The sequence below is a fragment of the Mustela nivalis genome (genome assembly GCF_964662115.1).
Source record: "Mustela nivalis genome assembly, chromosome: 1".
Classification (NCBI taxonomy): Eukaryota; Metazoa; Chordata; class Mammalia; order Carnivora; family Mustelidae; genus Mustela; species Mustela nivalis.
Genome location: NC_139020.1, coordinates 154190312 through 154214523, shown reverse-complemented (window position 1 = coordinate 154214523; position 24212 = coordinate 154190312). Strand labels below are relative to the sequence as shown.

Below are 24212 nucleotides of genomic sequence, written 5' to 3'. Positions count from 1 at the left end.
CTGCCGGGAAGGCACTTCCTGTGATGTGGGGCTTCAAAACCCCCTTCTTGGAGTCTCAGGATGGCTTACTGGGGCTCTAGCTCCTGCCGGGTCCTCTCCCAACACTGTCCTTTTTAAAAGGAGAAGCACAATAGGGAATCACTGCTATGGGAGCCCAACGCCTCCCAAACTGATTTCCCTGCAAAGGAAACCAAAGAGAAGGGAACCGGGCAGGGCTGCCTGGGTGGGGGCAGGCTGGGCCAGTTACAGATGGTCAGTGGGCGCAGCAGCTGGCATCCCTCCTGCCTCATTTCTCAGGTCAGCACGCTACTGCCACACCTACCTTAAAAACTAACATTGGAATGACTTTTCTAAAGATATTCATTCAGGTTTCCACTGAACACATTATGTTCTTCCATTGGAAAATGAATAGAATCTCTGTGGCTAACGGACATATTTTATTTTATCTTCACAAGTGATTATTTTTAAAGCATCTTGTTGGAAGTGGCCTTTCATACTCAGCAGCTCTTCTGTTAAAATAAATCAGTGAATTTGTCTGACATTTTTTTAAGAACCACCAATTCACTGACTGAGGTATTTTTAAATGAGCCACTTTTTTTGATATGATAAACTCATACTGGCAAAGTCACCTGAAATTCAAAAGTTGGGCTTCTCTGAAATAAGGTGTCATCCAAACGAAGGACTGGCAAACTACCACCCAAGTCAAATCTGGCCCTTTGCCTGTTTTTGTAAATAAAGCTTTATTGGAACACAGCCAATGTGGAACACTCCCACTGAATATCACCTGTGGTGGCTTTCACCATACAGTGGCAGAGCTGGGCTGTGGCAAGAGACTGTAAGGCCTGTAAAGCCTGAAATATTTACTACTGGCCTTTTACAGAAAAGGTCTATCAACCACTGATTTAGAATGAGAGGGGCAGTACCGGCATCACTTAGGTGCTTGTCAGAAATATAGAATGTCAAACTTGATTTTGCATTTTAACAAGGTCTCCAGATAATTCTGATGCAAGCTAAAGTCTCAGAAACTTAAATGTACACACAAAGCACTCAGGGAGCTTATTAAAGTGAAGATGCTGATTTAGTAAGTCTGGGTCATAGAGCCCAAGATTCTGCCTTTCTTTTCTTTCTTTCTTTCTTTCTTTCTTCTTCTTCTTCTTCTTTTTTTCTTTTTAAATTCTGCATTTATAATAAGTTTCCAAGTGACACTGATGCTGCTGGTCTCAGAGCACCCTTGGAATAGCAAGGATCTGGTATCTGCCACCCCCAGCCTCAAACTACCAATGGAACTTGCCAGAAAAGTTTTAAAAGGAGCAGGGGGAGTTCTGAGAAAACCCACTCCGATGCTTTTAAATGAACCCAAAGAGTGCAGTGCCCCAGGTATTACCTTTTTCAATATTTCTGTGTTCAGCAGCATGTAAATGTCTATAGTACGGCTTTCTTCTTTAGCAAGCGCACTAAGGTTACAGTGCATTGTTAGGCAAGAAATTCCTTGTTTTTCACAGTCCTGAGAAGAAAAATCAGAGAACTGTCAAATGGTATTAAAAACAAAGACAAATGCACAGCGTTTTATGAAGTAGAGGGCTCCTCCAGGTTCTATTCTGGTCACTAGGAGGATCCCAGGCAGAGGAATTCCATAGGAAGGTGCAATTATTCCTTCTTGCCACCAGAGGGCAATAGAGGGGTTTCCTGCCCACAAAGCACCAGAACCTAACTTTTGTCAAGCAAATGGGAAAAAGTCACCCACTGGTTTACCCTACCCCAAAACTGGATTTCACAAGGAGAAAGAATTGTTTTTAAAAAATAAACATTTTAAAAATAAACATTTACATATTCTAAAAGCATTTTTCTTATGAGTTCTGAACAAAGATGTGTTTCCTATTGCAAAAATTATGTAGTTTTTGCCTGTGTGGTGGCAAATATATGTTCGTGCTCCTTTTTCAGGTAGAGCAAATGAGAGGGCTGAGAAGTCACAGGATTCATGAAACACATGAGTAAAGAAAAGCACAGGTTTGACCAAGAAAATATGTGAATCACCAATAGAAACCTCAATTCCAAATTAAAAAAGTTACAGAAGAGGAATTCTTCTCTTCTGTAAGGTAGGATCCAAAATGTATATACATATGTTTATGATGTTTCAAGTGTGGGGTAAGACTGTCAGTTACAGAGTTGTGTCTGTCAAACCACTAAATATCAGTGTACCTAACAATTCTAAGGGCTTTTAAAAATAGTTGTATCATCAGTACTAGGTAAGTAAAAACAAAAAACAAAACCAAGAAAAACCCTCAAAACCAAAAAACCACCCCCATATTCTTTTTTTTTTTTTAAGATTTTATTTATTTGTTTGACAGAGATATATAGAGAGCACAAGTAGCCAGAGGAGCAGGCAGAGGGAGAGGGAGAAACAGGCTCTCGGTCTGTCCCAGAGCCTATTATGGAGCTTGATCCCAGGACCCTGGGATCATGACCTGAGCCTAAGGGAGCTGTTTAACCGACTGAGCCACCCAGGCGCCCCACACCCCCATATCCCAAGTGGCAAATAGTCCTACTTTCTTTTTCAGGACAAAAAAAAAAAAAAAAGAGAGAAAAACAATGTGAGGGAGATGCACCTAGCCTGAAATAAGGAGCTGAAGATATATGGAGAAATAGGAGGCTTTGGGGAAGTGTACAATTCCATCTTCAAAACCCTCACTTGAAAACAATGGAGTAGTAGTAGACAGAATAAATCTTATAGTAGTAGTACATATAGTAGACAGAATAAATATATACATATATTAGATAGGATAAATCTTAAGGGTCCATCTTGATATATTTTACATGTTTATACCCAGATCAAGATGTAGAACATTTCCGGTACTTAAGCAGTTCCCCTCATGCCCCTGCCTGTTGATAGCCCTTCAAAATTAACCACTAATCCGACCTTCAACACCACTGCTAATCTTGCTGTCTCTGAACTTCATGTGTGTATTTTGGCTCCAGCTTTTTTCAGGCATCATTATGTCTGTGAGATCCATTCTTGCTGCCATGTGTGGTAGTACTGTTCGTTATTCTGTAATATTCCCGGGTATAGTTACACCACAACGGTCTACCAGTTCTCCTGTTGATGGCGACCGGACTGTTCCCAGATTTTAGCTATAGGAAGATTATTGTAAACCTTCTCAACCACGTGTTTTGGGGGACATAAATACCCATTTCTCTTGGGGATACACCTGGGAGTGGAACTGCTGGGTCACAGGGTTCAGAGATGTTTAATTTCAGCGGATCCTGCCCGAGAGTTTTCCATAGCACTTGTAGGAGGACCATCACTCTTGATTAGACTCATACGAGCTGGGGAAATGTTTTACTTTGTGCTTGGTGGGTTGCAAAGGTTTTCCCTTTGCCAGGCAGTGGAATTTGAAATGTAAATTTAACACTTTGATTGAAACCTCAGGCTGAAAAGTGGGAGTTGACCACAGTCCTCGTGACTTTATACGCCAATTGATTGAAACCAGATTTGGTAAATAATAAATGCCAAAGAGAAAACTGGCCTCTCATCTCAGACTTGCCTTCCTAGTGAGGACCACCCATGTGAACCCAACTAGTAAGCAAATTCTTACCAAGACTTTTCTTCCAGACTTGGTGAAAAAGGCAAATATTGTATGGAAGATATTTTCTTGCTCTTGAGGGATGATGCAGGGGGTTGGGTTTTTCTGGAAAGAGCAGTTTCCCTTCTCTTGGCTCACCTGAAAGTGAAAGGAAATCTGTCAGAGTGTTCTGCCCCAAGAATGAATCACGAGGCTGGAACCCCTTATTCTAGGGGCGATAACCAAGTCAGCTCCTCCCCCTTATCTGTTCTCCAGTGGAGAGTATGATGTTGAAGGACAGAGTGGTAGCATCAACCAGGCCAAACAATCCAAAGTCCTTAAATAATTGAGATGAGATGGTACACAGCATGCAGCTGAGATGTGACTAGGAGATAGTAAGACTCCAGAAACAAAACAAACCCCATACTTCACAATTTCCAAAGCACATTTATAAGCCTCCATGTAGCTACTCTCTGAGATGACCTTTCATACTCTTTGGGTGAGAAAGCTGAGACTCAGGTTGTCACTGGCCAATAATCACAGAGCCCAGAACCCAGGTCTTCTGAAGCCAAGCCCTCATGCACGGTCCACTGCCAGAGGTTTTCAAACTGTGTTCCACAGAACTCCCCAGGTGCTGTAAAACCCCATAGTTGTCTCCCTAAAGAGGAGAAGAGGCATCTAGCAGGACTTCTCTGGGCCCCGTTCTCTGCTCCAACGAGAGCCGCAACCACATTTACTGTCACTTAAAATGAGGGTTAGGCTACCAAAAAAAAAAAAAAGTTGGGCTGCCACCCAATCGAGCCATGCAGGAGCTTATATGCCCGTGAGCTCTTGGTGAGTTATCTGATCTTGCTTCAGATGGCAACAGTGCTGAGCAACAACATGGAAAATGAAACACCCCGAAACAACAGCTTATGGTCTCCCATGTTGGTTTCTTTGAGAACAACACTATTTTGATGCCTACATTGAGGAAATGTTGAAAAAACCAAGGCTTCTTTATATACCTCATCAGACCACACCAGTTTTAGCTGAGGACTAGACAAAACTTCAGGTCAAGTGGTAAGATCCGTATTTAGTAATTCATAATTTAGGATTGTGTTTATAACCCCATTTCTAACCAGAATCATCTGTTTAAATCAAACACTCTTATTTTTAATGCCCTTGAGGAAAATATAGTGTGTTTGAATTTATTCAAGAGTGTTTCAGCTTCCCATTCATGGTAGAGAGCAAAACTTAAAAATTTTTACTTAAAGAAACTTCCAACTTAAGCCAACAGTGCTAATTTTTTCATAATGAACTCTAAAATAAGACCTCCAGGTTTGCTGCATTAATCTAGACTCTATCTTTGGTCTAAACACATATGCCAGGATTTACTGTATATACCTAAAAAAAACAAGTAAGATGAAGGTCTACTTCCTCAAATTATTAGGAAAGAGAGCGTTGCCTTTACCAATCTCTCCTAGTTTAGAGTTATTCTTTAAGACTATATTATAATTGGGACTGTCTCAATTACTTTATTTTTTTTTTTTAAAGATTGTGTTTATCTATTTGAGAGAGAGCGAGCACGCAAACACAAGCGAGGGGGGTGCCAGAGACAGAGGAGAAGCAGGCTCCCCGCTGAGCAGGGAGCCCGATGCGGGACTCCATCCCAGGACCCTGGGATCATGACCTGAGCTGAAGGCAGACGTTTAACGACTGAGCCACCCAGGCGCCCCTCAATTACTTTATTTGAACCACAAAACCTGGGAAGACACAGCAGCTGAAATGGTCTCAATCAATGCTGGTTTTGGCTGCTTTTCGAGGTCATGGGAGGAAAATAATGGGATTTAACACAGCTTTGGGGATTATTCCTCAGGTGCAAGTGTGTCAAACTGTGATAAATATTTTAAAGCTCATTTTAGAAAGCAAAACACAGGTCGCTTATATGGTGAGGATCACGGGTAATCAAAAGACAAATGAGAAAAACCACTGCAATGTTATGCAGATAGGCACTTCTGTTTTGCCATAAAATTTCAGCAAGAATCTTGGATTTAAAATGTACTGCATTCCAAATTAATTAGACAAATTTAAGATGATATGCTTTGGAAAACAACTGAAAAGTAGCTTTGTCGTGATAGATGCTGATCTCAAAGGAGATACATTTGCATAACATCTTTTTGGGAGATGTGTGAATGAGAAGAGCAATATAGATGAATATGTTATTCTTACATAATTTTAAGTATACAACGGCATGGTTAGGTTAAATATTATAAGTAGAATTCTTTTTAAAGATTTTATTTAACTGAGAGCGTCACAGGGAGAGAGGGAACATAGGCAGGGGGAGGGGGAGAGGGAGAAGCAGGCTTCCCGCCAAGCCTGAGGAGGGGCTATGTCCCAGGATCCTGGGATCATGACCTGAGCTGAAGGGAGACGCTTAACGACTGAGCCACCCAGGCGTGCCTATAAGTAGATATTATTTAATTCATATTTCTAATTACTTTTATGGAGGTAAAATTTACATTCACAAACATGCACAGATCTTAAGGGTGTAGGCTGGCGAAATATGACAAATGAAATCACCCAAGTCACCGCCACCCCAGTGAATGTACAGAATCTATCATTTACTCCAGAAAGTTCCCTCTGGCCTCTTACGAGTCCATTCCCATCCCCTACCTCCAAGACAAACACACTTCTCACTCCTACTAAGTCAGCCAAAAAAGTGTTATGTGTACCTCATCAGGGAAGTGGGGGATTGTGTTATTTGGGGGTTACCCTCTGTTTAGTCACGTAGGGCACATCGAGGATGGAGAACATTTCGTTCACCAGGCATTTGAGAACTTGAATGTGTTGTGCTCATGTTCTTGATTCCAATCATGTTTCACTCTGAACCATCCTCCACTTTCCCTGTTTGCCGTCTGGGGTGAACACTTGCTGAAAGGCTACTGGAAAAATGGTCCTTGGGCAGCCTTGGGGTGTGCACATTCCTCTTGTTGAGATGACTGGGCCCGACCACACAAACACATTGATCTGGGCTTAGGGAAACAGAATCTCTGAGTCTTGCCGGATGCGTTCATCTTTAATTAAAATCAGGGATGGGGGCAGAATTCCTCCTGGCTCTGCAAACTGATGCTTCTGATCTCTAGGCTGGGAGAGGAAGTGTGGAACGGAGCCCCAGCTCAGCCGGTCTCGCTAACCTGGGGTGCGAGGAGGCTGGCGCTGTGAAGACCCCCACACAGATGGTCAGGAAGCTGGGATGGAGAAAGCAAGGGGGTGAGCAGTGGCCAAAGTCCCACTGTGTGCCCGATGGAGCAGAGATGTGGCTCAGAGCTTCCCTTGCCTCTTTCCCCTGGAGTCTCGGGGGCCAGTGAACGGGGCCGACAGTGATGTCATGTGATCCCCTGTGACGCTTGATTTGAAGCATCATTGGAATCTGAAGAAGGGAAGTGGAGACTGAGTCTGTGGGGAATGAGTGAATGAGATTCTCAGCCAGTTGTGCTCCTGACTGTGGTTACACAGGAATCACTTCAGTGGTGGGGGGGGGGGGTAGAGGAGGAAATGACATTTTTCTGCGAGGTTTCAGGGACGTCCTCTTTCAAAGGGAGACCGAAGATTGCTTGGTGCTGTGTGGGTCTGGTTCTGAACCCGTTTATCCTGCTGCAGACTCTCCCTCAGCTAGAACTGAGCAGCTCAGACTCTGGCCGGGCCATGGAAGGGAAGGATTTTTCTATGTTGGATAGGAATGAATGCGACAGTTGCAATAACACCAAAACACACCCCACGTGTGTGGCCCTTTCTGTGGGCAGGGTCTGAGTGGTTTACACGTAGTAGGTCATGCAGTCCTTGCCCCAGAGATGAGGGCTGTTACTATCCCCATTTTACAGTTGGAGAAGCAGAGGGCAAGGGGAGACCAGTTGACTGCCCGAGGTCTCCCAGTTAGCGGACGATCCAGCTCCAGAGCTGGTGTTTTATAACCACTTTCCTGGTTCTCAGGTACAGAGGCTGTGAATGGGGTTGGGGCAGGAGTCACAGACCAGCAAAGGTGGAGGGAAACCATATCTTCTTGTTCCCATCTGGGCCAAAGGAAGGGACCACTCAGCTAGAATCCTCCGTTCTGACCCATGCGGCCAGAAAAAAACCCCTGGCTAGAGCATGGGAGATAAAAGTGCCTGCTGGCTGGGGGGCCAGGCTGCTCCCTGCTGTCTGGGGTTGGAAGGGGAACAGAGCATCCTGGAATGTGGTTTCTGGGAGGCAGCCTGCAGATCACGCAGTTCCTTGGCCTCAGCTGACAGATAATGAACCAGAACCCCCAAGTTCCAGGAGCCATCCAAGGTCATGTGACTGGATGTTGGCAGCAAGAAGCACCCAGTGAAGGAATCCTGTGGCACAGATGGCCTCGATGAGCACTTGACCGTCCTGGGCTTCAGCCCCAGTTCTGCCTCCTGAGAGCTGGGCCAGTTTGGGTCTCTAGGGCTCCAGCTGCCTCGTGTAAAATGAGGATGGCAGGTCTGAGTGGCCCCTAAGGTGGTCCTCACCTGCTAATTCCTACTCTGAGAACTATCTGTGCATTTTCTAAGAGCACGGGGCCACCCAGTCTCACATTACATAGATAAGCAATGACTGATCACCCTCCGCTTGGTTCTAACCATCTTCTTTGCCTAAAATCAAGGAGAAGTATTATTTTCTTCTTGCATTACAGGCAATCCAAACACCACAGCGCTCATGTCCAACAACTTCGTTTCTGTGGCTGGCCAAGGACTCTGTGCCGTTGCCCCTCGCTCAACTCTGCCCACTCACTTCTCATTAATTTCCCACACTATCTGAGCCCGAATGCTTCCCATGACATGGCTGCTTATCTTCCAGGACCTCTGGGAGCTGGAAGAGGTCCATATCCATCGGAATGTGAATCAAAGGACTTCACCAAACATACACACAAAGGACAGGAGAATGCGGGACACAATGTCGAGGCTGGATTCTGCCAAGGAACTGAGGGTTTTCTGCTGGCTTTTGGTCTTCTCCACTCTCCTGTCCTGACTCCAAAGAAAACATTGTGCAAGTCAGAAAGGAAGAGATGGTGGTGATTTGGGAAATTGTCAGGAGCCCAAGGAGATAAGGACATCACTTGGTGGCAGGGTCCCTGTCAGCCTCGGTCAGCAAGGTTCATGGTCAGAAGCCACCAAAGTCCAGGCCTATCCAAGGACAACGTGCTCAGTACAGTCTAGGTGGCCTGGCAAAACCTCACTTCATAAAATACGGGGTTCAAAACATGAATTGGGGTGATTCCACGGGTATGATACCACAAAAGAGAATCCATCTTTTGCATGTTACCATTCAAAGAAACATCTAGAGCTTTAACTAAAGATGTTCTGGGCTGTGGTGGTCTGATGCAGGGGCTGGAGGAAACAAAGCATTTGTGGCCTGAGGATAGGGGCCTATATAAGGTACCTCAGAGTTGTTTGCTGACCAGAACAGAGCAGCCCTAATACAGTCTTTGTCCGTGGGCCTGAAGACTGGAGGGATGGAGAAGTCCATTGATCTGTTTTCTGAGTCTCATTCCCCAAGTGTATCACCCTGGAAACCAATTCCAGCTGCTTAAGGCCCTGTCCCTGTATGGAGTTCACATACAAACAGGAATACTACTAGCTCATGCTGTTCTAAGAGCTAGGACATGCACTGAATCTTACTCTGCCATGAGTAAGGTGAACGTATCATTTATTGTCCAAACCAGGACCTTTTTGAGAGTGAACCAGGTAGACTGGTAAGATAGAGACCAATATCAGGAATGTGCCAGGCAAACTGGAACTTCTTGTCTCCTTAATTTTCACCCTTATTTTACCGATCAGAAGACTGAGGCCCAGAGAGGGTAAGTAGCCAGTCATGTACCTAGATATTTTGACTGTGGAAGGAGTGTCACCTCTGAAGCTCTCCCTGGATGCCCCTTCCTGGTCCCCCTTCCCTGGGCGCTGACTGCAAGCCACCTGTCCCCCATGTACTTGGACCCTCGTCTCATTGTCCATCCACTCACAATCCTCAGAGCAGTGGCCCTGCTACCACCATGACTCTTGTCTACAAATCTCTCCCTCCCCCAGCAGTGGGTTTGTCGTCAACTGCACTCAGGACTCAGGGGCGGTGGCGCTTCCCACAGCTCTTGGTAGATAAAGAGAACCAGAGAGCCAAGTGAGGAGGGGAAGGTAATTCCAGGCAGGGAGGAACAGCATCTGCAGAAGCACAGAGGTTCAAACAGTAGACTTGACCTGGGGAGAACCTAAGAGTTCAACATGGCTCAGGTACACAATGAATGCTGGGTACTAGCGGTCCGAAAGCAGGCAGGAGAGGTGGGCTGGATACAGAGGAGGGTCTTTCAGGTGAATCTTAGATTAAGTGGAGGGGGGAGGGCAGCTGCCCAGATGGCAATGAACACATCTCACGTGAAGGACCCACTTCTCACTTGGGGTATGTGCAATTGCTGGTATGTGTTTAGCAGGCTAAGGCATAGACGTCTCCCTTCTACCAGCAACAGCCTCTGGCTGGCTAGGGTCCAGGGATGGGAAAGGTCACCGGAGTCTCCCTGGATTGATGGACTGCCTTGAACACAGTACATAGCCAACAGAAGAGAAATGGAGGATTCAATGAGCAGGGGAATAAAGTGACAATGAGCTCCCCCCGCCCCCCGAACAATGTTTGGAGTCTTAAGGGAAGTTTGATTTAAAAACTATGTTTGTTAAATTGACTTGGATTAAAGAGGGCACAGGCTCATTTTTGAGTAACATGTGTTTCATGTTAACTTGCATTTATCTATTAATCACTGACTCTGTGTTCTCTGTTACATCCTTGGGCTGCTTTTCCATATCGTATTACACTCATCACAGCTGACGGCAACTGGGTAAACACAACCTGTCCCCTGACTTGCCACCTGCTCCTTGAGAGTCACACACCCCTTGGGTTTGAAAACCCAGAGAATGTTTTCAGTGCCTTCTTTGCTAATTCAATTACTTACTGCCTCATCTGGGAACCGAGTATCAGAAGAGAATAAGCTCCTTTCTCCCACAGGAGGCCAGACCTTTAGCATAGAGGTTTTGATGAAATTAATTTCAGGACTTCAAGGATTTAAATAAAAACAATACTCATAAAATGATTGAGAGGTGACACCAACTGGCTAATTAGGCTGGCCCAAGATGTTTACTCACAGAAAGATAAATAAGAACTATAAACTGTGATAAACAGTCTTTACCAGTCTGACAGAGCTCCTTAGGCTATGACTTAGGTTAAATCACATTGCTCTGATTCACTATTAAGTGGTTCTTGGCATTGACCGAAGAAAGGGAAGTGAGGATAATATTTTACTAATAAATCCTAAAACAAATATTTTCATGTTTTATCAGTCATTTCGCATCTTTGTAATAATACAGACCCCAGAATAATACAGTAGGGGTAGCTGCTCTAAGGCCCCATATAATTACTCTGATTTTTCACCTGCAATGGCACTGCTTAACATAAGGACAGAGAAACCAATGACAATTCTGAGTACTTCCTCCCAATGGGTATGCCTAGCTTTAGGTTACTAATGTATCTGAAAGGCTGGCATTTTTTTTGTGTGTGCAGGCATCATTTCATGTAAAGGAAGGAGTTCTCAAAAGCGTCCTCCAGTAGGCCCTCTGGGGACACGTGTTCTTCTTGCTATGGTTGCATTTATTAGATGTATCACTTGATAATTATCCCCTTATCAAAAACTAAAGGGGCACCTCGGTGGCTCAGTAAGTTGAGAGACCGTCCGACTCCTGGTTTCAGCTCAGGTCACCTTCTCAGTGTTGTGAGATCAAGACCTGTGTCCGCTTGGCGCTCAGCGTGAGTCTCCTTGAGATTCTCTCTCTCCTTCAGCCCTTTCCCCTTGCTTTGTGAAAATGGCCCCATTGTTTATCAGTTCAGCGAGTTCTGCTTTCCAGTTATTTACCTCTTTGTGTAGCTAGAGACCTCAATGTGTCCATACAGACAAAAAGCAAGACACTTTGGTGATCACGACAATACGAGGTAAGTTAACAAGAGGCTCTGTCTTTGGCCAGTCCCTCCCAACCTCGATCCTCACTCAGATGAAGAGCATGCTCTGTTCCTGAACTGAAAAAGGGGAAATAAGAGCAGAACAGACCACCTCCAAACCAGCAGAGTTGGGGATGGAGCAGGAAGAGCAAGGAGTCGAAGAACGGCCTGCTGTCATTTAATTCCCAGACGGGCAAAGTCAGTAACATTAAAAAGCCCGAGAAGATTGTAACTTTCACTTGCGAGGTCTCCTCTCTCATTGAAAATTATCTTCTAAATAAAATGCTTGCTTCCTTGCAGCCCCTCCCCCAGCCCTTTAGGCCACTACCACTGTGAAAGGTCAGGGTGTTTCTGAGACCAAAACTGAAACAGGAAAGGGGCAAAGCCTCAGAATCAATCTTCCAGAGCAAAGGGAAAGCACAATCCATTGTACAGTGCTGATTTCTGTATGAGTCTGCTGTTGCTTCATAAAATATTTCACTTTTATGGTAAAAGCCAATGATTTCTCCCCTTCGGCAGCACTAGGGTATGGCAAAACAGTGGCGTGCCCTCCCCGAGACACCCCCTCCTTTTCCTCTGGGTGTAGCCGGTCAGCCCGCTGGAAAGTCAAGAGTGCAGGTTGCCACGAGGCTGCCCTGGGAAAGAGAATTCATTGACATTTAATCAGAGAAAGCCCAGTCTCGGGGCTGAGGCCCAATTCTCAAGTGTGGGGATGGTCTTTCCCCGGAGTTAAAGGAATACAGATGGGAAGTAGCTTCAGAGAAGCATTGACACAAAAGAATTTCCAGATGCGGTCAGATTCTCTTTAGTGAAACAGGGAGACATAAATATGTTATCTGAGCACTTGACGTGTGTGCCAAAAATGTTTTCCTTCCACAGATAATGAAGCATTTTGGAGACAGAACAGTCTGTTGATCTGGGTAATAAATGGTCAGTAGCCCCCCGCTGTGGGACACAACACAGCCCTTGGAACCGTGTCAGTTTATTTAGATCCTGGGTCTAGCTTAGACCTGGCTTATGGTAAAGAACAGAGCTCCTCTCCATCTCCCATTAAAGGATAAAGTAATGTACCTATTGATTCACTGAGCTATGGCTGCATTTATTAGATGTATCACTTGATAATTACTCCCTTATCAAAGACTAAAGGGGTGCCTCGGTGGCTCAGTCAGTTGAGGGACCGTCTGACTCCTGGTTTCGGCTCAGGTCACCATCTCAGGGCTGTGAGATTGAGACCCGTGTCCGCTCAGCGCTCAGCCTGAGTCTCCTTGAGATCTTCTCTCTCCCTCTGCGCTTTCCCCTGCTTGCACGTGAGCACTCTCTCAAATAAACAAATAAAACCCTTTAAAAAAGCATAAAGACCCATCGTTTTCTGATGGCTGTCTCACGTGCAGCCATCTGTCTAACCTCCCAACACAACTTTCTGAGAGTACCACCATCAGGGCAGTGAAAAGAAAGCTTCAGCCTAGAGTTTTAAGACTTGGTGAGGGGTCTGAAATACGCTGTCGCTCCTCAGTTTGGATCACTAAGGAGAAGTGAGGAAAGCGGGCTCGTGGACGGCTAAGGAGAGCATACCTCCCAGCATCTAACAAGGTCGAGAAAGTTCCTTGGGGTTGGAAAAAACATGGAGTGTTTGTCAGAGAGAGGAGTTTTCCTGTTTTTGTGCTTCTGAAGTATCCACAATGAGTCCTGGACAGGTTAAATGAGAACCACGTGTTTCTGGGCAACGACTGATGAGCTCTGTTTATACTCAGCGAGACTTCCTGTTAGCAACTTCTGTAACAAGCCCTCGCCCGGCAATAACAGGGCTCTGTGTCCTGTTGCTTTTAAGGAACAAGGGGAGGTAAACTGCATAATCACTGACTTTAAAGGCTCTTCCATGTCAAGGACCAGAGCAACCCCACAGCGAAGCGTGGTCATTCCAACCGGCAACGAAGCATTCATGCTTCCAGATGTCACAGTGGCTGGCCGTGAGCACAGGACCCCAGGTTCCTTGATAAGCTGGCGCCTCAGTCAGCAGGGAGATGTCACTGCTGGCTTGATTCATGCATCTGTCCACACGGGTCAGAGGGTGGCCTCTGGGCCACACTGTGTGTGGACAACCCAGGTCGAACCTCATCCCCACCGTCCAGACAGAGTGTGTTGAATGTGAGCTGTGCAAGGAAACACACACTTTCTCCCTCTAGCCAAAACTAAAATTGACCCAAGAGCCCAGGAACGTAACTCTCTCTCCAAAGTTCAATCAGCCATCTCCCCCATTTTTAAGTGTTTGGCTTCTGGAAAAAAAAAAAAAATTGAAGCCAACTTCATCCTGACTCATTCCAAAACTTGACTATTCAGCTCACACTTACACATACGCAGAAGGAAGAGAAAGAATAAAAATGGTTTGAGGCCACTGCTGAGAGCAGCAGGCTTGATTCTGTGTGTGCGCGTGTGTGTGCACACGTGTGTGTGTATGCGTGCGTGTGTGTGTGTATGTGTGAAGGAGAATGTTTTCATGATGTCGCTGACCAAAGCTTTGGAGTTCAAGTTTGCTCTTAGAAGCCTTTGTTTCTGTTACATGATTCAGCCCCTTATTTCAAAGTTTTACCTTTTTTACTTATTCCCACATTGAAATTAAGGCAACTTTTGCTATAGGTTAAGGGAAGCTGTTGAAACAACCTAGACATGGGATTTCAACTCAATATAAATCTCCTGAATCCCTAGGACATACGAGGTGCTTATTAGATATGCTGTGGGGTGTGCAGGTGTTTAAGGACACACACCCTACATAAAGGCAGAAAGAAATACTTGTGTTGATTTTAACAGAGCGGGCATGGCCAATTCTTTCATTTGTCTGAGCACATACTATGGCTAGGCATCGAATGCTGGGGATACCCAGGAAACAAAGCAGCCATGACTTTACTGTCACAATGTTTTCAATCTTGTGGAAGAAGACAGACAATGAAAAATAGTAATTGCAGACAGTGGCAAGTGCTATGAAGAAAATAACACAGGAAAATGGGATCTAGTTGATGGAGGTTTGCAATACTAGCTTAGGTGGTCAGGAAGACCTCAATGAAAAGGTGAACTTTAGGCTCAGACCTCCCACTAAGAGATGGAGCCTGCCACGCAAAGATCTGGGGGAAGAGTGCTCTTCGCAGAGGCAGATACAAAGGCCCTGGGGCAGGACCACCCAGAAAGATATCTGAGAGGGTATGATGGAAGAGAGGATGTGTGAGACTTCAGTCTTGAGGAAGGAAGAAACCAGGTCAGGAAGCCCAGGGAAGTGCATGGTGGGTGGATTGCCAGCCTTCATGGTCCAGAGTGGCTGGTGAACAAGGTCAGAGGCAAAGGATATTGGAGGAAATGGCCTGAAAAGGTGGATGGGAGGTCATGCTGGGTTTTAGACCACATAGTTTGACATTAAGATCTCCTTGCTGGGGTGCCTGAATCATTTAGTTGGTTAAGTGTCCAACTCTTGATTTCAGCTAAGGTCATGATCTCAGGGTCATGAGATCAAACTCCATGCTGGGCATTGTCCCGGCTTAAGAGTCTATCTCTCCATTTTCCCCTACCCCCTTCTCCCTTGCCTCAAGAAAAAAAAAAATTTCTTGCCAACCTTTTTACAGAGAAAACCCGGGGATTACACACCAGGTTGCTTTAAAGTACCAGACCTGGCTTGTGTACAAGTTAAGTTTTGGGCTCCAGCAAGCTTGCTGCAAGGGAGACTTCTTGTTGCCATTACCCTCTAAGTATAACTAAGTCATGAAGCCCAGGACTTCTCTTCTGCAAAATGTGCTTTGGCCACCAGCAGCTTTAAAAACCAGTGTGACTGTCCACTGCTCTGTCAGCGACTAAGTGGTCCACTTTGTGGCAGAAAACTCCCCTAGGGTGAGTCCTAATGACACACAAACAGAGGCTCCTGGATGTCCAGTGTGGACACTGCACAGGGGCTGGGGTTTCACAGGAGAGAAACCAAGCAGGGATCAAAGCAAGGAGAGAGAATTCTCAGGAAACACAGGCTTGCTAAAGCCTTTATACACAAGGACCACATGACAACTTCCTGAGACAGCTTGGGTTCCCCATCCTGAATGAAGGTCTCAGCGACCACTCTTGAAAACTACAAACTTTCCCCTCCTCACCCCCTGGTCTCCTTTGTTGTCCTCACAGCACTTATCATCATGTAATATGCTGTTCTATTTTACTTATTAGTTTTCTCTACCAGAACATAAGCTACATGAGAGCTGGAAATTATTATTTTTTTGTCTGCCTTTTTTTTTTTTTTTTTTTTAACCCTGCAGCCAAAACCCAGTCTTGGCATATGGTGGGTGCAAAGCATTTGCTGAATGACTGAATGAACATGTGGATAAAAGATTGCCTACAACAGCCTTGCATAGCAAAGACTGTCATCACCATTTTATAGTTGGGGAAAGAAGCTTGGAGTGATTTAAGTAATATGCTTTAGGCCAGGGCTTCTCAATATTAATGTGTAAATGCATCATTAACTGGGGATATTGTTAAAATGCAGATTCTGATTCAGCGGCTCTGGGTTGAGCCTGAAATTCAGCATTTCTACATTTCTAATGCTCAGGTGATGCAGTGCTGTTGGACAGCTCATGTCTGGAGAAAAAGATGTCATGAGGCCTTGCAGGTGGCTGTACAGTCTAGTGGTTAAGAGTGAATACTAACTTAGCCACTTACCAACTCCATGACCTTGGCATCTCCCCCTGCCTTTGCTTCCTGGCCAAATTCTCTTGAAGATTAAATGAATTTGTCCAGGTAAGCTACTTGTTATTGTGCCTCATCTGTAACAAGTTCTTAATAAAAAAATATTATTATTACTACTTTTTAAAAAAACTGAATCTAACAGCTTCCTCTCAGAATCCTAGTGGAATATTATTTTCTATTTCACCAAAATAGAGAAAGCTTACATTTATGCTGAGAACAATGACAGCTACATCTACTATTGAAAAGTTAGAAATTTCTGCTGGATACATATTTATGTGAGAATTTTGAGACAGGTTCCTAAAAGTGGAATTGTTGGTATTCATATTTTAAATTCCGATAGTTACTGTCAAATTGGCTTTTACACCAACAGTATTTAAGAGTGCCCATTTCTCCTCATCTTAACCAACAATGGATATTAACAATCTTTTGGATTTCACGAGTTTAATTGGGTGTGGACCTTATTTTCATTTCAGTTTACATTTCTCTGATTACCAGTGATGCTAAGTTTGTCATTTATTTGTATTTGTTTTTTTTTACATGTTTATTTGCCATTAAAGTTTTTGTGAATTGCCTGTTCATATCCCTTCACCCATTTTTATAATTTTTGGTCTTTTCCTTATTGCTCTGAAGAAGACATTTACATATCTGTCTGTTAGCTATGTAGCAAATACATTATCCTAAATATCTTTTAGTTTGTTTGTAACATCTTATGATCACACAAAAGTTTAACACTTTTATAGATTTAATCTTTCAATCTTTTCTCTGTAGGTTCTGGGTTTTAAGACTTGCTTAGGAAGAAGAGCTTTCCCATCCAAAGATTATGAAAATATTCAGTACTTTCCACTATTACTTTTTATACATCACCTTCAAATAACCTATTTTTTTTTCCTAGTGAGGAAGAGGTTTTCTGTAATTCCCTGCCAAGTGGATAGCCAATTGTCTTCATATCAATTACTGTGCAGAAGTCTATGTGACTCCACTGTCTGGGGCAATTCTTTCATATTTTTTTCTGTCCCTTTCTTGCTATCCTCTCCTTCTGGAACTCCAATTATGTGTCTTTTTATGTCTATACTTTACGGTGTCTCATAGGTCTCTGAAGCTTTGCTCATTTTTATTATTATTATTTTTTCTGTTCTTCACATTTGATGGTCTGCACTGATCTATCTTCACTGATCTTTGTCAGCTACTGAGAGCCCCTCTCATGAATTGTTTTTTTTAAAGATTTTATTTATTTATATGACAGACAGAGATCACAAGTAGGCAGATAGGCAGGCAGAGAGAGGTGGAAGCAGACTCCCTACTGAGCAGGACCCAGGACCCTGGGATCATGACCTGAGCTGAAGGCAGAGGCTTTAACCCACTGAGCCACCCAAGCGCCCCGCCTCTCATGAATTCTACTTTCAACTCCAGAATTTCTACTTGGCTTTTTTTTTTTTTTTTTACCATTTCCATCTTTTATTGATATTCTCTATCCGACGAGTCATTGTCATCACACTTTCCTTTAATTCTTTAAACATGGTTTCATTTAGTTCTCTAAGCACATTTGTAATAGCTGCTTTGAAGTCCTTGATGACTAAATCCAACAACATCCGGGTTCCTCAGAGCAGTTTCAACTGATTTCTTTTCTCTCCCTGCACACTGTTTACCTTGTTCTGAATTCTCTGCATGTTTCATAATTTTTTTTGTAAAAAAAAATTTGTAAAAGAACCCCAAAACTGAAGGTTTTACTCAATTGTTGTGGCCACTCTGTATTATTTCCCCTGCTTTGGGAGGTGGTAGTTGTTTGTTTTGCTTTGCCTCTTGGTTTAGTGTCTTGCTTGGACTAATTCTGTGGAGTCTGTTTCTCTGGCAGTGTGTGATATCTCTGCTCAGTATTTCTTTATTTTTAATTTTTTTATTTGATTTTTAAAATTTATTTTTTTTGACACAGAGAGAGAGAGAGACAGCAAGAAAGGGAACACAAGCAGGCAGAGGGAGAGGGAGAAGCAGGCTTCCTACTGAGCAGAAAGCCAGATGTGGGGCTTGATCCTGGGATCTCGGAATCATGATCTGAGCCAAAGGTAGATGCTTAATGACTGAGCCACCCAGATGCCCCTATACTTGTCTTATTTTTAAGCCTGGTTTCCTAGGGGTTGTCCTGGGTCAACAAAGCTTAGTGATCAGCCAACTATTGGCCAGAGGTGGTGCATAAACACCTTGGTCCAGTAAGGCTTTGGTCCTTAGCCAATGGATCAGTGTGTGGCTTGGGGAAGGCATTCAAAGGTCAGGCAATGTATAAGTGTCCCCCAGCTTTTACTCTCTGCATTCATGAGGCCTCACTTTTAATTAGTTGATTATTTCAGGTTTCCCAGGGAATAATAACATTGTTTGCCATAGGGATACTATTGTTCTTTTTTTTTTTTTTTTTTTTTTTTTTTACAATAAAGGTCATTCATTTCTTTTTATTGTTAAGACCTCTAACACTACTAAATCAAAGAGACAAAAGCAGGAATTCATGTCTTGTTCCTCATTTAGGTAGGACAGCTTCTAACATCTCAGTATCAGGTTTCTATCCTGTAGATTGTATAGGCTTCTGAGAGAGGACTTTTGTCAAGTTGAGGAAGTTTCCTTCCATATCTTCTTTACCAGGAATTTAAAAAATACCATAAATGTATATTAAACTTAATTTTTGTCTTTTTGGAAGTCCTCATCCTCATAATCATCCTGTTATTTCATTCTTAATTCTTTTCACATTAATAATGAGCAATGTTAATGTCATAAAGAATCAACAGCATTCATGGATGACACTGTACTTTACTCAAAAAATATTTTTCTAACAGGAATGGCTTTGCAAACATTTATTTAGAACTTCTGTATCTGTTTTCAGAGTGAGTATGGCCTGCAATTTTCTGCTCTGGGTAAATGCCCACTCTTATTTCTGGTTAATGACCAGAGTAAGTTAATCTCCTAGGATGGGTTTTTCATCTTGCTCTACTCTCTGGAAGAGCTTATATAACACAGAAATTATACATTCCCTGACTGCTCAGTAGAACTCTGTATAGTTACCTGGGCCTGGTGCCTTTTAAAGATATAGGTCTTTGGTTACTTTTACGTTTTTCTTTCCCTAAGGTAATTGGTTTAGTTAGGTTTTTCATTTCATTTCATGCATTTCTTTGAGTTTTTGTTTTTAAATGGGAATTAAATTGTGAAAAGTAATAGAATTTAACAAATCTTCTCCATATGATTGTAGTTTATGATTACTAGTTTTTTTTTATCCTTTCTTTTTATATCTTGATCAAGTTTGCTATAGGTTTGTCTGTTGTGTTAGACAAAATACCCCAGCTTTTGGTTTTATTGATGTGAAATACTTTTGTTATTGTTCTTTTTATTTTCTATCATGACTTCCACTTTAACAATATCCTCACTTTACTCTTTTAGAGTCCAGTTTATTTATTCCTTTTCTAGCTTTTATGTTCGTAATTTATTCCCCATTTTTCAGACTTTCCTGTTTTCTATGTATATGTAGCGGTATTTTCCTTGGTGTGGATTGTATCTTCCTCCCATTGGTTTTGGAATGAATAAATTTACTATCCTTCATTTTTGTTCATCCTTTTCTCTTTGATTTCTTCTTTATCTAGAAAGTTAATTCAAATGGTGTCCAAAAATTCCCAAGTGGTTATGTTTTTGGTTGGCTGTTTGTCTAACTTTTGTTGTTAGCTTCCAAGTTTTCACACTGTGGTCTCAGAGGGTGGCCTGTAGTGTTTGACTTTAACAATCTATTGAGGTTTGCTTTTGTGAAGGGATGCATGGGTAATTTGTGAATGTTCACCTAAGTTTAAAAAGAATGCACATTCCCTATTTACAACCTAAAAACTATAAGTTGCTCCATAAACATTAGCTTCTTCAATCCTCACAATGTGTGGTAGGTATGAGCCCATTTGACAGATGAGGAAAATAAACTTGAAGAGTTTAGATAATTTCCTCAAGGTTACCAAAAGCTGGTAAGCAGGGGACCACTATTAAAATCCAGACATGCTGCCTCACTCTGTCTTGGTGTCTGTCTCTCTAAGAGATCACAATTGATAGTTCCATTATTTAAATACCCATTATTTTATGCCTACTTGTCTGATGATACTTGAGGAAAGTGTATAAATTTTCCTGTAATGACTGTGACTGTCAGTTACTCCTTATATTTCTACCAGGCACTGCTTTATATGTTTTATAGCTGTATGGTTGTAATATAAACAAACATAAAAGTTTGTTTATATTACAAATTATCAGCAGACTGGGTCTTTAGTCACTTTGAAATGCATTTTTTGGCCCTGTTTAATGATGTTTTCTGTTTCAATTCTACTTTGTTTGCCATTAATATTGTTTACTTGCTTTCTGTTAGTGTTTCCTTTTTTTTTTTTTTTAATATCTTAAGGGTCATTTTTAAAAGCTGTATCGCTTATAAGTAACTTATGTTTGGATTTTAAAAAATCTAATCTTACAGTCTGTCATTTACTAGGGCATTTATTTCATTCACAGTTATTTTGTTTGGACTTATTCTTGCCATCTTATTATATATAAATATGTGTATGTGTATTTTATTTTTTTTTTCTTCATGAGTTCCTTTAAAATTCATCTTTAGTAGTTTGGATGTCCTACATTATTTTATTCTTCTAAGGAGCCATTAAAATTTTTATGTATTTAAATATTTTATTTTATCAAAGTCTTGAGCTAACTAGTAGAGAAACTCTTCCCCAAATAAGTCAAGAATCTTGACTTGCTTTCACTTCCATTTTTCCTGCCTTCTAATTCTTATATTGTGATCATTTGGCTCTCCATTACAAATTGCTATAAAATAATGGAATAAATTTAACTGCCTCTTTTTGGGGTCTTTTTGTGCTATGTTATTGGGAAACCCCTTAAGTTTCCAACCCACTGCTTTGTTCTTTTCTATCCCTTCTACTACACAGCGCATATCCTGGGGTTCTTGTTTGAATGATCAAAAATTTAAATCCATAAAATGCTAGCTATTCTATTTCATGGAAACTATTTCTGAATCTCTCTAATGACAACAATCTTGCTCGTTCTAAAATCTTCTGTTTGCTTCAGTATTACATCCTCTGGTATTAGTTTATCTTTTCAAGATTTTATTATTTATTTGAGAGAAAGAGAGAGAGAGCGAGCGCGAGCGCACACAAGCAAGGAGGGGTGGCTAGAGGGAGAAGCAGGCTCCCTGCTGAGCAGGGAGCTGGATGTGGGGCTTGATCCCAGGACCCTGGGACCATGACCTGAGCTGAAGGCAGATGCTTAACCCTCTGAGCCACCCAGGCGCCCCAGTTATTATTTGATAGCAGTTGGTGCCTCCCTGTTCTGGGGTTGGTGCTCCTCAATTAGTGATTCTTGGCGTTCTGCTCATCATCTGCTGTTCTACTGCCTGTGTCTGCTTCTGGGGAGTGGGGAGTGGGCAGCACTCCGAGGAGGGGTGTGAAGTGAATTCAGTATGAGACATATGGGCTTTGGAGCCAGACAGACCTGGTAACATACCCAGCTCCACTGCTTACCAGCTGTGTGATGCTGGGCAAGTCTCTGAGACCTGGTTCCTCCACTTGGAATAATGACCTCCCCTCAAAGAGGCTGTGCGGATTAAATTCAACAGCACATGAATACAGGCCATTAAAGCCTCAGGATGGCAGTAAATGGTACTTGTTTTTTGTCAGTTATGTAGGAGAAATTTTTTCATTCTTTAGTCTTTGATTAAATGTGATCAATTTAATGGTCCCAACACTACTTTCATTAAGAAGCTTCCCCAAATCATCCCAGGGGAAAGCAATTCAGTCCTTTATTTCTTAGTTTAAGCTTTTGTGTGGTTACTGGTATATCAGGTACATCTTTCCTTTACAGGGATACAGACTCATCACAAATTAAGTAAGGGCCCCATATCAATGGACTCATTTTGGCAGAAATTAAATCACAGGCAGCCCTGTCTGGTGTGCACATGAATGGGTTGGGAGGGGGGGTTTATAATTTACTAAGATATATTCTAATGGACACTGGTATTAATATCATATTGATATCAATACCTTAAATGATGCCCTATGGCAAAGTTGTTGATGTGTCTCCTTGGAAAATCATCCCTCATTCCCAAACTCTTTCACGTTCTGGAATCAGGTCAGTTCTTCAGAACTGCTGCCCAAAAGCAAGGGTAGAACTGACCAGAGAGGTAAACTTTTTCAGATGGTTTTGTAGGAGGAACAAAGAATGGAACGGCATTTATTTAATGTCTCATCTAGACAAATACTAGAGTTCTTTGAAAGATCCCGACTTTCACCTAGAATACAGTTTCAGCCCTTCACTCTCTGTAAGCCATCATTTAGGACTTTCTTCCTTCTTGCATATTTACAAGAGCCAACTCCAAAGCCTCCTCTTTCAGCATCAGAAAGTTGTTTACAGACAGGTTTTCAGTGTCAACAAGTGAAGTCTGAGTTGTCCAGAGACAATCTTTCCACCCTTGCCCTTGAACTTTATACACTGTGAGTAAGACTTAACTTTGCGATGGGATGACCGCCCAAGTTCCAATGGCCTCCCCTCCACATGCCATTAAGCTTGTGACGTATGTGCTAAGTTGGCTTCTCTGAGACCCAGGCCCAGGGGCTCAGCTTTAGCTTGTTTGTGCAGACAGAGTACAACCAAGGGAAGCCGTTATATTTTCCAGGCCAATTCTCATCAAGCTGTGTGAGAGGTTATATCCTCACTTGAAACAGGAACCTTCTCTAAGAAGCAAAGGTTTGCTTCATGTAGGCGGTCTGGCCCACAGAAGCCAATGCCCTCTGCTGCAGCCCAGGGTCATTTCTTGGCCACATGCACGTGTGGTTAGGCAGCCTCTGGTAGCAGTGGGGATGGCCTTCCTCATTCCTAAGTCAGGAGAAATGAAGGAGCAGATCCACAAGGGCACAGAAGTGATCACCCAGACAGAAGGCTTAACTTACCAACTGCCACAGAAAATGACTGTGGTGTAGTACTTCCTACTTCAGTCACACTGCCCAGATATCAATCTGCAGTATACTCTGGAGAAGGTGTAGAGACTGCTTAGCTTTGCCTATTTGTATAAGAGCTAGGCACAGAGAGCAGAGAACCAGATCCTGCCTCCACTGAACACTTAGAACTAATGACCTTTCCCTCTGTCTAGAATGTTCTCCCCCTCATGTGTTCTTCTGGTAAACTACTACATATCCTCTTAAGCCCTGACTCAAAGAGTCTGCATTTCCTGTACACTTCCCAGGGTGGGATTTGCACCCTTGTATGTCCCCGGGTCTGGGACCGCCTTTGTTCCACGGTATTGCAATTATGTTTTTTTCGAGATTGCTCTCCTGAAAGACTGACTTTCTGGTGCTGTGTGACATATTCCTCTTATCAGAGCCTGGCACATAACAGGTCTTTTTTCTACTGTGTTTGCAGAAGAAACCCAGAATGATTAATGATTTGTAATGATTTTATCTTACATGGACCAAAGAAGTCTGTCGTTCCTCCCTCTCGCTCACTCTTTCTTTCATAGTTATTTTGACTTGGCTTCCATATTCACAGTGGATTGCCCACAATTTTGCTGTGCAGTGGGAAGTCCAGGTGTCTCCACAGAGTGCCATACAACCCTGATGGGTGGGAGACAATGGAAATGAACAGTCTTTCCTCAGACCACACTATGGCTTTGTTTCTAAACAGAACATCGGCAGGGTGGAGTGGCCTGGGACATTTGCTGTAGGGAAAGATCATGAACCATGGCTGGGAGTATGAAGTGGTCACACTTCCTCAGGCTCCCTGGAACAATCTCTTCCAACGGCACTATCTGCTCACAGGAAGCTGGACCTTAAGAAACCCTCCGGGAAAAAACAAACAAACAAACAAACAAACAAACAAACAAACAAACAAGAGTCTTGGGTGCAACCCAAGAGGTCTATCCTGCCCAAGGAC

The 24212-nt window shown here is 42.9% G+C and overlaps 1 protein-coding gene across 3 annotated transcripts in view; it reads right to left on the bottom strand.

Moving 5' to 3' along the window:
• ITGA9 (integrin subunit alpha 9) overlaps positions 1–24212 on the bottom strand; it is a 323185-nt gene that overhangs the window by 33638 nt on the left and 265335 nt on the right. For all 3 annotated transcript variants that reach the window (XM_082745464.1, XM_082745463.1, XM_082745465.1), the window contains 2 exons: positions 3594–3719; positions 1385–1504 (listed from right to left, as the gene is read on the bottom strand). In XM_082745464.1, coding sequence (XP_082601590.1) covers positions 1385–1504; positions 3594–3719 — 246 coding nt within the window. The remainder of the gene's footprint in view (positions 1–1384; positions 1505–3593; positions 3720–24212) is intronic.